General features: G+C 33.7%; 2 protein-coding genes and 1 non-coding gene across 3 annotated transcripts; 2 read left to right on the top strand and 1 right to left on the bottom strand.

Annotated features, from left to right (window-relative positions):
• Positions 1–3,442: 3,442 nt before the first annotated feature.
• Positions 3,443–5,317, top strand: LOC105792427 (zinc transporter 6, chloroplastic). Its single transcript, XM_012621005.2, has 2 exons — positions 3,443–4,285; positions 4,757–5,317. Exons 1-2 carry the CDS (start codon positions 3,623–3,625, stop codon positions 5,069–5,071), a joined length of 978 nt encoding a protein of 325 aa, XP_012476459.2. The 5' UTR covers positions 3,443–3,622; the 3' UTR covers positions 5,072–5,317.
• A 509-nt stretch (positions 5,318–5,826) lies between these two features.
• On the top strand, positions 5,827–5,900 carry TRNAI-UAU (transfer RNA isoleucine (anticodon UAU)). The gene has a single exon. It is a non-coding gene; the product is annotated as a tRNA-Ile (tRNA).
• Positions 5,901–6,394: 494 nt separating this feature from the next.
• On the bottom strand, positions 6,395–10,561 carry LOC105792426 (potassium transporter 1). Its single transcript, XM_012621003.2, has 9 exons — positions 10,345–10,561; positions 9,429–9,672; positions 8,979–9,224; positions 8,726–8,776; positions 8,373–8,633; positions 8,245–8,297; positions 8,008–8,122; positions 7,670–7,924; positions 6,395–7,580 (listed from the first exon to the last, which is right to left on the bottom strand). Exons 1-9 carry the CDS (start codon positions 10,387–10,389, stop codon positions 6,583–6,585), a joined length of 2,268 nt encoding a protein of 755 aa, XP_012476457.1. The 5' UTR covers positions 10,390–10,561; the 3' UTR covers positions 6,395–6,582.
• Positions 10,562–14,159: the final 3,598 nt, after the last annotated feature.

The raw sequence follows: 14,159 nt of genomic DNA, 5'->3' as shown, positions 1-14,159 counted from the left end.
TAAGTTTATTTACTTTCATTTCCTTGACTAGTGTTACAAAATAATAATAATAAAACATCAAGTTTGTTTTACTAATCAAATGTTAGATTTTGTTACAACAATTAATACAATTAATAATTTGATAAATTTACTAATGAAATGTTAGATTTTATTACAACAATTAATACAATTAATACAATTAATAAAATTAATAATTTGATAAATTTACTAATTAAATGTTAGATTTTATTACAACAATTAATACAATTAACAATTAATAATTTGATAATTTTACTAACAATTAATTTTAATAACAATTAGTTTTAATTTTATTTAAAAAATAATTTTAATTTTAATTTTAATTAAAAACAGGCCGGGCCGGGCTCGGGCCCCATATTTTTTCTTATGGCCGGGCCTGGGCAAAATCTCAGGCCCATATTTCGGGCCGGGCCCGTGCCTAGTAAACGGGCTGAAATTTTTTGTGGGCCCGACCCGGCCCATGGACAGGTCTATTCTGTTCCGTGCCTTTGTTAAGTATATCTTTTTGGACAAAAGTTTTATTATTTTTCAAAAAATAATATCTTTAGCAGTTTTACTTTTTTTTCAATTTACTGTTCCGAGAATTCTGATATTTTTTTACTGTTGGGCGCAAAAATAATAGGGCAATTTCAGTGTGGTTTTTTCTACTCCTTTGCCCCTACCTAATTATTGTTTTGCCATTCTGTTACTAGCATAAATACAAGATTGATTTCCTCATTTTATACATAGAACTAAAAACACAACTCTCTCCGAAAAATATTTTTCTTCTTTGTTTTCCTTATAAATTTTATCAATTTTTCCCAAATTACTTTAGTGAAAAATTTTATCTAGGAGTTTGGGTTTTAAGCAACACCAATTGAGTTCCATCTTCCATATTCGGGTGTACGAATATCGAAGCACTATGTTAACCTTAGAGGACAACGTCCACTACACAATTACACCGATTAGGACGAATTCGTTTCTAAGACAGTGAATTTACCAGGACATAGTAAATTTCTGATTTCATATTTTATCATTTATTTTCTAGTTAGTGCTAACATATTTATTTTGCAGATACAATATTAAGTTACTAACTTATTATATGATTTTTAAATTTTTAATACCTTGTGTAATTGGAGGATGGCGACATGGAGTAGGGAGTAGGGATGTTATTGGGGGTTTTTTTCTTTATTTTTTTATTTTTATGTTATGGTTCATTTAAATACAAGTCCTTTCACATTCTATTTGTGGTTTCATGGCTTTATCTTAATTCTTTTTATAAGAATATACCTTTAAAATTCTAATATAAGTATAAAAAAGTAATTGTTTGGTAGACAAATATAATGGTTTGAAGCAAGTGTTATGAGTCGAGGCAATGTAATAAAAGGGAAAAGACGACTCCACTTCCACAATAATGCATGCTTTCAACCTATCTTTTCTCACAAATATTTTGCAACTGCAATATGCAAATCACACTCATCAAACACCCAGTTTTCCTTTTCGCCAATAATCCAAAACATTAAAGGAAACACTCTGTGAATATAAAGACTCTCTTTTAAAAGTAAACACCATAATTATCTTTATTCAATTTTATATTTTTACTGGGTTTTTTTTAAATTTAATTGACCTCATTTGATGGAATAACTTCATTAATAATTTATACATACTAATCCAAAAATTTTATAACGAGTAATTGAGATAAAAAACATCTTTCAAACGTTTGATTCTTACCTTAAATATGAAACAATTTTAAAATTTGTGACCAACGTCAAACTTACAAAACGCAAATGAATCCTTCACACAATTTTACTCCATCAAAAGGAGAGCAAGGTAAGCACGTCATAAAAACAACATACAAGCATGATAAAGAAAAACCCATCAAATTTTAATTTTTTAATATATATATATATATATATATATATTCTTAGTATAAAGATGTGAGAATTTGAAGAAGCAAAGGGCTCAAAAAGGCTGATTGGCCTCTTCCTCCGATTAGAGTACACATGTTTGCTATATAGTATATAATAACATAAAAACACTTGCGCTATATTTCTAGAGGAAATTGAGATATTTTAATTATTAGTTTTTGAAATTATAGAAATTGTATTTATTCATATATAAAACTTTTATGCTCAAAAATTGTAATCATGTATGCCTAAGGGTGAAACCAAAAATAGTTTTCAAGGGAGTTAGAATAGAGTTATAATTCTTTTAGGAGGTCAAAGTACAATTTTATTATTATATTAACCTATAAATTTATTATTTTTAAAGGACTAAAAGTGAAATTTTACCTTTTGAGAAAGGAGTCCAAAGCCCACGCTTGCCCCTAATGTCTCCCTTATGTGTGCTTATTGGATTAACGACTTAAATCTAAAGTTTAAAAAAAAAAACTACTAAAAAGTTTTAAGATGGTTATCTTTTTAATAAATCAAATCCAAGCCATCTACATACAATCAACTTAAATCCAAGTTTATTGTAGAAATGATTTTTTTCTTCTCTATGACAATTTTCATCTATAACAGCAACAATCATAAAGTATGAAGTACACTCTTTCTTGAATTAGTTCTCTATAATAACCCATTGTCTAAAAATTTAGTAAAATTAATTATATTCGCAAGTGAAATAAGAATAAATTATGTTCCTAAATGTTATAATTTTATATAAAATCTATTAATCACATTTTATCTAGCTTAAATAATCTTTAATAAATGAAATTACATTTACAAATTTTATTACAGGCATAATCTAAATCTCACTAATTAATCTTATTAATACATGATTATTTAATTTGAAAATTAAAAATAAATATAATCGTAATCTCAAATGTTGATATAGGTGTATAACAATCACATCTTTATAACATCCAAAATTGTGATAGATAAATGTGTTGTTATAAAGAGAGTTGATGTAATAGATACATACGTGTTTATCACTTGATCCACACACTTTAAACATACTCTACATCATATTTGAGGGCATTTAAAACTAAAACTAATAGCTAAACTGATGGACTGATTTAATTAATACGATATTGATATTTTAATGACTTAATTAATACAGATTTTAAGTTTAGAGATGAATTTAAAATGTAAGTCATAATTAATACATGTGAAATTCTTACAAGAAAATTAAAAAAGAAGAAGCCTTAATGCATCATTTATTTATTCTTGTTGATTAAGACCTCAACCTTTTTGTCACTCACCAGTTTAGTCCTTTTGGCATTAGAAATGACGGTTAAGGTTTTCAGCCCACTTGTTATCTGCAAAATTTTTTAAAAATAGGAAAAATTAAGTGATCAATATTTATTACCCTAGTCATCTTTTATATAATTATTTCCACTGTTTAATTAGATAAAAAATTATTAACTTTATTTTGCTAAATATAATAATATGTAATAATTTCCTTTCTTTAAACCTCTTTTTCTTTTCCATAACCATTATTAGTCCAAAGTGTAAGTGTTCATAGTTGACAAGAAACAAGACGAAAACGTCCGTCGTTAAATTCCACCCTCTAATTAAGTTATCAAATTTTCATTATTGAATTCCCCGCCAGACACTATCAATCCCCCTTCCCTTCCTTTCCCCGTTGCTCTCTCTTTCTTCTTAATTTCTTCGAGGGTGCAACCATGGCATCGTGCGTGAGCGACACGGCTCGAGCCCTCGGCTGTAGGGACGGTGCAGCCGCCACGCACCTCAAGTTCATCTCTCTTTTCGTAATCTTCTTCACTAGCGTCATCGGCATAACTACCCCGGTCCTCCTGGCCCGTTATTTCCAAGGAAAACCCGTGTACGACAAGGCAATTCTAATAATCAAGTGCTTCGCTGCCGGAGTCATCCTTTCAACCTCCTTGGTCCACGTCCTCCCCGACGCCTTCGCCGCCCTATCCGACTTCCAGGTCGCTTCTCGCCATCCCTGGAAAGATTTCCCCTTCGCCGGCCTTGTCACTCTAATCGGGGCTCTGCTCGCTCTTTTTGTGGACTTAACGGCTAGCTCACATGTGGAGCACGGTCATAAACCCAGTGGAGACTATTTACCGGTGGGAACGCATGATGTAACGGTGGGAAAAAAAGTGGGCAACACCAATAGTGATTTGTCGAACGAGGAATTAGTGAAGCTTAAGCAGAGACTGGTTTCCCAGGTTTTGGAGATTGGGATAATTTTCCATTCGGTGATAATCGGGGTGACGATGGGGATGTCCCAAAATCAGTGTACCATCCGACCTCTGGTCGCTGCTCTCGCCTTTCATCAGATCTTCGAAGGCATGGGCCTCGGTGGCTGCATTGCACAGGTATCACTTCAATTAATTTAATGTTTGATTTTAATTTTTTGATGCAGTGGACCAGAAATATAGCTGTTTTGATTTAGACCCATCCCTTTCTCCTGTTTTATAAAATTCAAATTAATTCTTAATTTTTTTTCAATACCAAGTCTTCAACTTAAATTTACTTCAAACTTATGTTTAAGACAAATATTTTCAGTAGATTGCTGGCCTTAGAGCTAACTGTTAAGTGTTAATTTCATACTGATCTTTTGTGCCTAACAACTATTATGAGTACAATAACTACTCCTATAAATGACATTGTTATGAGTTAAACTTTAAAGCATTAATTAACAAAACCCTTTATCATGCAGCTTCAGATACTTGTACTTAATTACTGAGTTTCTCTGTCCTACCTTTCTTTTAAGATTACAGAGTCCATGAATATTAATTCGAATTGGATGAAGTGATGAGGAATGTGGTTTGTGAATGATTTTTCAGGCGGGTTTCAGAATGGGGACAGTGGCGTACATGTGCTTATTGTTTTCCGCGACGACCCCGATGGGAATATTGTTGGGAATGATGGTGTTTTCGGTGACGGGGTACGATGACAGTAGCCCTAATGCATTGATAATGGAAGGTATATTGGGTTCATTGTCGTCGGGTATTCTCATCTATATGGCTTTGGTCGATCTCATTGCTGCCGATTTCTTCCATAACAAGTTGATGGGTTCACATACGTGGTTGAAAAAGGGTTCATTCATTGCCCTTGCTCTTGGCTCCACCTCTATGTCTATCCTTGCAATTTGGGCTTGAAAATTAAAACGATTACAAATTTCATTTCATCAAATATGGCAATGGCATGGAGTAGATTAATCAGTAGTTGAATATCATATATATTGTTACTTAATAATCAAGTTACAAGTTTTCGACAACCATAAATATATATGATAGAGAGAGAGAGAGAGAGAGTGCGATTTGTAATCGTGTAAATACCTCACTGTGCGTGCGTGTATGTGTGTGTATATATCAATCAATTCAAAGTTAAAACTCCATATGAAATGGATGGTGAGAATGGGTGTCAAAAGGTGGGGGGAGAGACGTGTAAATGTAATCCAAAATGCACATTTGTCTAACTTTGTTTGATATGCGAGCCTAGCCATGATTCCATTAAGTAAAGTGAAGATGTCATAGGTGAGAAAATGGATGAGGGTGCAACTCAGTTCATGCATGAACAGAGATTTCTTCAACTTTCTAACCATTTAACAAATTTTAATGATTTGTTTTTTTTTCCTAGGTAAAGCAAATAAAAATTCCATTTCAATCCTACAAGTTTAGAATATGATGTCATACATTTCATAATTTATTCATATTTTAGGATATATATGTTTTTTATATAAAATGTGGAAATTATTCAAGATTAAACTTCAAACTGATTTTTATTCAAATCTATCATTTCATTAGAAGTTTCCGCGAAACCACTCTCATTTTCTTAGACGTTATCATTCTACACACTTTATAAAAGCTTATTTAACTTTACATAAAAAATTAATTTGGAACTTAGACCGTGTGGTCCCGTAGCTCAGTTGGTTAGAGCGTTGGTCTTATGAGCCGAAGGTCGCGAGTTCGAGCCTCGCCGGGACCAACTTATATTTATTTTTTTCCGGTCCCAGTCCTATATTCTGGACAGTTAAACGGAAAATGCCGGAAACTCGAAAAATAAATTATTTCGTGATTTGATCCCCTTGAATTGGATTTTTGGTCCCACAACTTGTTAAATAAGATTCTCTCCAATGCAGCAGCTTGAATCCCTTGCTCTTAATTTCCTTATTCAAACCACAATATTCTGATAGATTCCACTCTTTCACCATCCCAAGTCTAAGATTACATCAAATGTCTTTTTTTAATTATTTTATTATTCCACTTATAGGGTATAGGACAACAATCCATTTATTTTTTATTAGTATTTTGTTGTTTATTGTCATTTAGTATTTATTAATATTTATATTATATTAAAATCCAACGAGAAACACTTCACACCGAAACTAGTAGACATGTATTTATATATTATATATATATATTCACCTTGTGATTTTGATTTGGAATATGATGATATCAGATTATTGCTAACATAGCAAGAAAACAAAAAACCATTGAAGGGATTTTCATGTCAAGTGGTTCTTAACGGGTAAGGCAGCCTCCTGTTAGAATTAGAAGTTATTTTGTGCCCCGTCTCTTTGTATACACATCATATGTAAATTTAAGGGACCCTCTTTCCCTTTGTATAATTTACATTTCTCTTATGATTGAGATAATTGGAGTTAGAGTTAGACATGATAGATCATACCTACTTCTAGCAAAGAAGTATGAGGCACATTCAATACCACATCAGGTTCCCTGCAATTCTTGCTCAGAAAAGAGTATACCACATTTATGGCAAATTTCTTCACTATGGAAGATGATTTCTTTGCCTTTGCATATGAATGGCCTAGTATAAATGCAACCCCTGATTCTTTGGCTCTCAGTATATGCAGTGACTCATCTTTAAGGGGAGCCCCTCCTTCATGCCCCTTCCAGATTTTTGTCTCCAAAATATCACTTGACTTTGAATTTGTGAAACTATGATCCTGGTTTTGTGCATCAAATTTTTCAATATCCATGTTCCCTACCTCTCTTCCACATGATGATATAAAAGTTGTTTTCAAAGTAGTATCTTCTTCTGCTTCCACAAACTGTACTATTCCCGACACCAATCGGTTCTCAAAATCGTAGTTTTCTTGCTGCGGATCTTTGTAACCGTACCTGACGATGCACCGGAACATGCAGTACTCCTTTGGACCTACCCTACTAATCATCAACCGGTCTTTTTCGCTAATGTATGGAACTTGTATAGATTTGACACAAACAAAAACCAGCACCTGATGGAATGCAGGTAAGTTTGTGACAAAGTGTCCAAAAACTGCAGGGACCCCGGATACCAGATTAGTGTAAATAAGACCGATCCCAGGGACCCTTACCATGCCAAGGCTAGGGCCTAAACACACGATCCTATTCATCGATACCTTGTTCTCCACATCAAATTCGTGCTTCTTAGTCGTTCCATAGTTCCATATATACATTATAGCCATAAAAATGAAAGAGAGTGCTAGAGGAATCCAACCCCCTTCTGGGATCTTGTAAACAGATGCCGAGATGTAAAGCAGTTCCATCGATCCAAAAATCACTAAGAATGCAACTGCAATAGCTATCCTTTGCTTCCAAACGATTATCATCACCAATGCCATCAAGCAGGTTGTCACAAACATAACTGTAGTGACTGCCAGACCTACACACCGATCAAAACAATCCAAGTTCATTTGTGCACAATGATCTAAGATGAATGAACAATATTGTATGCATATAATCTCTGAATACCATATGCATGACCCATCATGTTGGTGTCTCTCAATCCTATTGTCACAGCTAAACAAAGACACATTAATATCCAATTGACCTCTGGGATATATATCTGCCCATATATTTTACTCGAAGTATGAATGATTTTCACGAAGGGGAAGCAATTCAATGCACAACACTGGCTTATAATGGAGAACGTAGCTGATATTACAGCTTGACTTCCAACAACAGCAGCAAAAGTTGCCACAATGAACACTGGCCAAAAAACAGCTTCTGCATGGAAAATAGAATTAAAAGACATTATTATGGCAAGCAAAGCATGATGGTCTCAATTGCATACTTGTCTTAGCTCTTGCCTGGTATGGCTTTATAAAAGCTTCTCTGGATATCTTCATGGTGTTTTGAGAGGAAAGCAGCCTCTCCCATATATGCAAGAACCAAGCAGGGATATACCAAAAATGAGAAAGCTACCTGGGATGTTAATTATATAGGTGCTAGATCTCATTAGATTAAGTTTGAAGGAAGCTAGAACAAGCCATGCTGATTAACTAACAGATGGAGCCTGGTTTATCAACTAAAAGTTTAAAGTTTACCCTTATTGACAGTGAAGAGAAATGGCCCAAATCAGCAAACATTGTCTCCACACCTGAGCCAATTCGAATAGATGTTTGTTACAGCTTTCAAGGATTCTGTTTTGAAGTAAGTAAACCATAGCAATTACCTGTGATTGAGAGAACCACTCCTCCTAATGAGATCCATCCTTCTATGCCTGTCCTCTTAAGGAACTTCAGCATGTAAACTGGAGAAAGTGCATGAAATATGTGTGGATTCCATCTAAATATGTTATATATACCAATACTGCTAATGCACAGAAGCCATGCTGTGACAATCGGAGCAAACATGAAAGCAACTCTGTTCGTTCCGTGATGCTGAAGTGAGAACAGCCCCACAATGATGACGCATGAGATCAAAACAACATAATCTGGAAGAAAAGCGAATAACATGAACATTAAGAGATTGTAATCGTTTTTACAAAATAAAAAAATTTTAAACAAAGTAAGAGGCAGGACGTACTCTCATGCAGTGCTGTGATCTTAAGTCTGACTCCTGAAACTGCTGAAAGAACTGAAAGAAGGAATGCAAACAAATCCATGTAAGAGTATCCATATAAGAAGTAAGAAATGATAAGAGTGAAATTTCAAATAATTTGGTAGAATACAGTATGCTGCTGCAGAAGTTGGAATCACAGATTCAGGTTTTAGAAGGTGCAAGACTGATGAAGTAGATTTATAGTTGAGATAAAGTGGCTAAACAACACCTCGGCTACCTGATATTGTAGGTGTAAGTACTCCATCGCCTATTGCCATACAGGTCCCAAGAAGAACCAAAATGAACAAGCCAGTACGAAATCTAGGGTGTTTCTCAAAGAATGACTTGAGAGCAGAGCTCTGCCATGTCTCCACGGATCCATGTGTTGCATATGCAGACAACTTTTCATCTGTGGCTTGTTGATTAGGTAGAATGCTTAGCCTCGCATGTCGGCACAGCAGAGAATACAACGCAAATGTACCACCTAAGTAGCAAATGAAACCTTGAAAATATGATAGCTGCCTTACTTTTGTTGTTTCTAATGGAGTAAAATGTATCTGTAGCATACTATAGGTAGCATTAAAATCTACATGGAATCTATATTATCACTTGGGAAACTTGAGGGACAAAACTCAATCATTTCCATTGGTAATCAATTATTCAAATTGTAAGAAAGAAGAAAGCTGACCTTCACCATTATCATCCGCTGACATGACAATCAAAGTATATTTAAAGAGAGCAATGAGAGTAAAAGTCCAGAAGATGAAGGAAAAGACGCCATAAATCTCCTCATCATTCTCATGAAGGCTCAGCTTCCCTGAGAAGGTGGTCTTGTAAACATAGAGAGGAGAGGTGCTGAGGTCACCATATACAACCCCAAGACTTTGATAAGCTAAAGTTGCCACCGTCATGCATGAAGCCTTCCTCAAATTCTGACCCACAAAACCAAAACTATATATCAATGTTTCAATATATTCAATGGTGTGATAATAACGCACCAAAATGAGTAGAAAAGATAAAGTGAGATAAGCAGGGTTATTGAAACTGGGGGACTCTATAAAGTTCAAAACTTTATTCTACCTAAGCAGCTTAGTTTAATAATCCATAGCAATCTTTTTTGAGGTTAAGTTTCTCTACCTTGTATCCACCATATTCAATCTATGAAGCTGAATGCTAAATGCATAAATTTCAGGACAAAGTTCACTCTTCCCTGTTCTCATTTGATTGGAAGGCTGACATAAAACATCCCAGAGAGCTACTCAAGTCTTTGCTTGAAAACCAAAATTTCACTCAAAGCTTAGGGACAAATTTTAACCAGAAACCATTAAAGAGCCTGTTAATGGGTAAATAACTGTTGTTCTTCCATTACATATCCTAATTCAAAACCCACACTTTATCTTATAATAAACATTTTACTCATCAATGAAAGGAAAATTTTAAAAATCTCATCCATTAGAAATTAACAGCAGAACACAGGGAGAGAGGCAAAAGAAACTGAATAGAAAATGACTGCATCACATTTCCTTATCCATTTTGGATAAGAAAAAGACTTAGGGTGAACTATGAATGGCAGTAAGCCATGGTGCAAAGAAAGAAGGTTCTACCTGTTGAGATATTCCTTGTTCTAAAAACTCTTCTGAAGGATTCATGACTACGGCAAGATTAAGTGAGTGAAGAGGAGAAGGAATTGGAAGAGAAGCAAACCCTTTGAGAAAGAGAATTTAAAGGGGAAGAGAATTAGAGAGAATGTAGGAAGTAAGCAGTAAGTAATGAAAGAGGCAAGTGCTGTGTGCGTCCAAAGAAGTTGCAAAATGCATTCAATGCTCTTTTATCTCACTTACTATTTTATAGGTCTACTAGTTGCAGCCTAAGCTTTGAAATTTGTACTAATAATAATCACAAAAAATAATATATAATATATACAATTATATACCAGAATCTTAAGATACAATATCACACTCCCTGTATCTTTTACAGGGAATCATTGACAGTTTCCTGCAATTGTTTTTTCCTTACCATCTCATCAATTTACTGTTTGGCTAAATTCTTTTTGGCATAGTTTTAACTTTTTAAACAATCAAGAAATGACCCCCCAACATGAAATTTATAGAATAAACAACTAATGTTTTTTTAGTACAAGATTCTTTGTTCATGCTGATAACTGGCTTCATTTATTTCAAAGCTGTCTCCAACACCAACCAATCATAATTAAAAGGAAACATTAGAGAGAAAAAAGTGAAAATTTACTGCTCCCAAATTTGGTTTTAAATTTTGTGGTCGACCAATAAATGATAGAATATAATTAGACCTTAAATAGCATGTTTAACACCATCTCTTTGTTCATGAGGATATAATATATTGCTTAAACCAAGTAATCAAATTCCCAGAATGGGAAAAAAAATCATGATATTCTTTTTTTATCTGGTTTTTTTTTTCACATGTTCAGTTTCAGCATCTTTTTGGAATAGCATGACCCTTAGATAAGCATAAATCTTATACTCTGGCATCATAACCTAAAAAATTACCTAGTCAAGTTGCCATGAAACTTTCATGTATAAAATATTAGCCTCCAGTTAAACTAAAACGATGGACATAAACATATTGCTTGCTACTGGATTTAATTTTGGTTAAGAATATGTTAAACCTTTAAAACTAAAAGGTCACTCAAGTCAAACCTTAAGAAACTTGTGAATATTTTAACAAATACTATTTTAAGTTCAAAAATCTGAAAACTGCACAACAGTGGAAGAGTTGGCTAAGGAAAGAACTTGATTGTGTCATGAGCAGAAAAAAATGCTGATTCCAATTATCCATAACAGTGTTTTTCAGTCTTCTCAATTTGGCCAATGAAAAAAAATAAGTACATATAACTAAAACAATAGATAGACCAATGGGAAATTTTTTGTTTGTTTTGCATAGTAATTAAAATAAAGGGGCACCTGGAATTGCAGGTGCAAATGCTAATCGGATGTCAGAATCCAAAGATTATAAACATGGTGAAGTAACCATCAAAACTGTCCCCTATGGCTATGTTTTTTGACAAAATAGCCAGCTGATTTGATTCAGACTAGTAGGGCAGGCGATAATAGTAAGAAACTCATTATCTTCTGTTTGAAGTTTTAAGTTCAAATATTGTGGATAAAGAAAGTAGTAATAACGGAACTTTATCTTTTGTTTAGAAATTTAACTCGATTTAATTCTGAATTTAATCGTGACCTAATGTAACTATTGAATACGAAAGAACAAAAAAAAAAGGAGTAATCAAATAGGTGAGGAAATATGAGCTGCTATCTATTAAATTGACCAAGTGTAGTGAATGTTAAAGGACTATTTGGAGTATTTGTTTGTTTGCTTTAGCTTATGGGGTCCCCTCTTCCCTTGGGTTACTTTGAATCTTTCTAGACACAAACACGATGTTTCCTTTCCCCTTCAAAACTGAGATAACTTGTCTCTTTTTCTTTTTTTTTTCCCTTTAGTTTCTTCATTTAGTATTTAGAAATTGAAAAGCCATCTCAAACTGACACAAAAGCTATTTGGGCATCCTTTGCATTTTCTGCAAGATGCCAAAACACCACTAATTTTAAACATTCTTTATCAACTAATGGGATGGGAGTGAACCCAAAGTGGAGTGTTTTTTGTATGTGAAGAGAAAAAACACATGGGTTGATTGAAGAGAAAATGGTATAAAAGTTGGTGAGTTGGAGGAGGGAATTCAATGGCCGACCTCCCTGTTTTGGTGGTTCAATTATGATTTTATGAGAGAGCAAGTTTCAAACAAGTTGCAAACTGATAAGACCATAGGCTGCTGATTGAGTACAAGATGACCATGTATATGACTTATCATAACACTTATTTTTCTCTTTCTTTCGTGCCAAAGCCAAAGGTCATAGCTTTGTTAAAGTTTCCATTTCCATGATGGCAAAATAATTGGATAATGATTCACACCAACAGCTGCATTATTAGTTAGGAACTAAGATATTAGATACATCCATCACAACAACCAAATCCCCCATCTGTCCATTCTCATGAAAATCATTAGCTTACACTAAAACATTAAAATGATTGGTTTTGAAAATAGTGACTGAGGCACAAAGAAAAGAAAATTTAGAAAATTGAATGATTAAAGGACTAAGATAGATATTGGATGTATGGTTTATCAACCTTAACAACCAAATCACTCTACCCTTTGATTCTATTGCTACATATCCAGCACAGAATATAAAATTATATTATCCAAGACCAAGTCCAGCACTCGCCGTACAATGAATGATTGTCAAGTTCAGTTTTAGTACATTGCACGAGGGGAGGAGAAATTGGAATTTTATAAGGTTGAATAGCAGGAGATGTTGGTATGTGAGGGAGAGAGGATAGAAATAGATGTGTTAGGTCTGACATCCATATCACTCATTTAATGTGACCTAGCTCTTTCATTTTTGTCCCCCCCGCCCTTTTCATTTCTTTAAGAAAACTCCAAACCCATTCCCAATTTCCAATATGATTATGGGTTTGGACCCCTTTTTTTCCTTTTGCCATCAAAGAATTTGGGTTTAGGTCTGACCATTGCCAATGCCCATACCAAAAATCCTGTACAATCAAACTTCAAGGCTAAACAAGGCAGCTGGCTATATATATGGTCAAATTCTTGTATTAGACCATGTAATTTTCATAAGTTAATGAATCTAGTATCTATACTTTGATTTGTTTATTTTCAATCCTGTATTTTTAGATATTGAAAATTTAATATTTCAATATATTATCACATTTGTAATGCTATGTCTATTTTTATTCACATATTATTCACAAAAATTAATTAATAGATTTAACAATTATTGTTCACATTAAGGCTAAAGTTTTGAAATTCAAAAAATATAACCACTAAAAATGATTCAATTGGTGAACATGGACTAAACCTATAACTTCACGCATAATACATAACTAATGATATAATTTAATCAAAAAGATTTAAATTTTAGCATTAGGTCAACACTAAAATTTCAAAATATGAAAAGTGCAAAGACAAAAGGATCAAATTAAAATTTAAATATTAAATCTACAATTTACACAAAATACGTTAGATGTGGGGTAGAAAGTAGTATTAACAGAGGGGTGAACTTGAAACTAGGCCTAATCATGGGTCAAGCCACCTAGCCCGGCCAGAAGACTCGCTTGAAATGTAGAAGGGTTTAGGCAAAAATATAGGCCCAAAAAATGAGCTTCGACAAAAAAATAATGCCTGTTTAGAAAACGAGCCGAGCCTAGGGTAAGGCATTTTTGGCCCAAGCCCAGCCCGACCCGAATTCACTAAAGGACAAAAAAAATACTTTCTCTTTTCTTTTTTTTGAATGTTATTTTCTTGTTGTTTTCTCCCTATTTTGCTATCATTTTACTATTATGTTACTACTATTTTGTTGTTATTGTT

Source organism: Gossypium raimondii, chromosome 8 (genome assembly GCF_025698545.1).
Source record: "Gossypium raimondii isolate GPD5lz chromosome 8, ASM2569854v1, whole genome shotgun sequence".
In the NCBI taxonomy this organism is placed as follows: Eukaryota; Viridiplantae; Streptophyta; class Magnoliopsida; order Malvales; family Malvaceae; genus Gossypium; species Gossypium raimondii.
The sequence above is the reverse complement of the archived record's forward strand: the minus strand, read 5'-3'. Positions and strand labels throughout refer to the sequence as shown.

Coding starts and splice junctions, on each gene's coding strand:
- LOC105792426 (XM_012621003.2), bottom strand. CDS start 10,389: ATGAATCCTTCAGAAGAGTTTTTAGAACAAGGAATATCTCAACAG. Junction 9,673..10,344: donor AACAAGGAATATCTCAACAG/GTAGAACCTTCT, acceptor TTTGTGGGTCAG/AATTTGAGGAAGGCTTCATG. Junction 8,777..8,978: donor ACTTACACCTACAATATCAG/GTAGCCGAGGTG, acceptor TCCTTCTTTCAG/TTCTTTCAGCAGTTTCAGGA.
- LOC105792427 (XM_012621005.2), top strand. CDS start 3,623: ATGGCATCGTGCGTGAGCGACACGGCTCGAGCCCTCGGCTGTAGGGAC. Junction 4,286..4,756: donor TCGGTGGCTGCATTGCACAG/GTATCACTTCAA, acceptor ATGATTTTTCAG/GCGGGTTTCAGAATGGGGAC.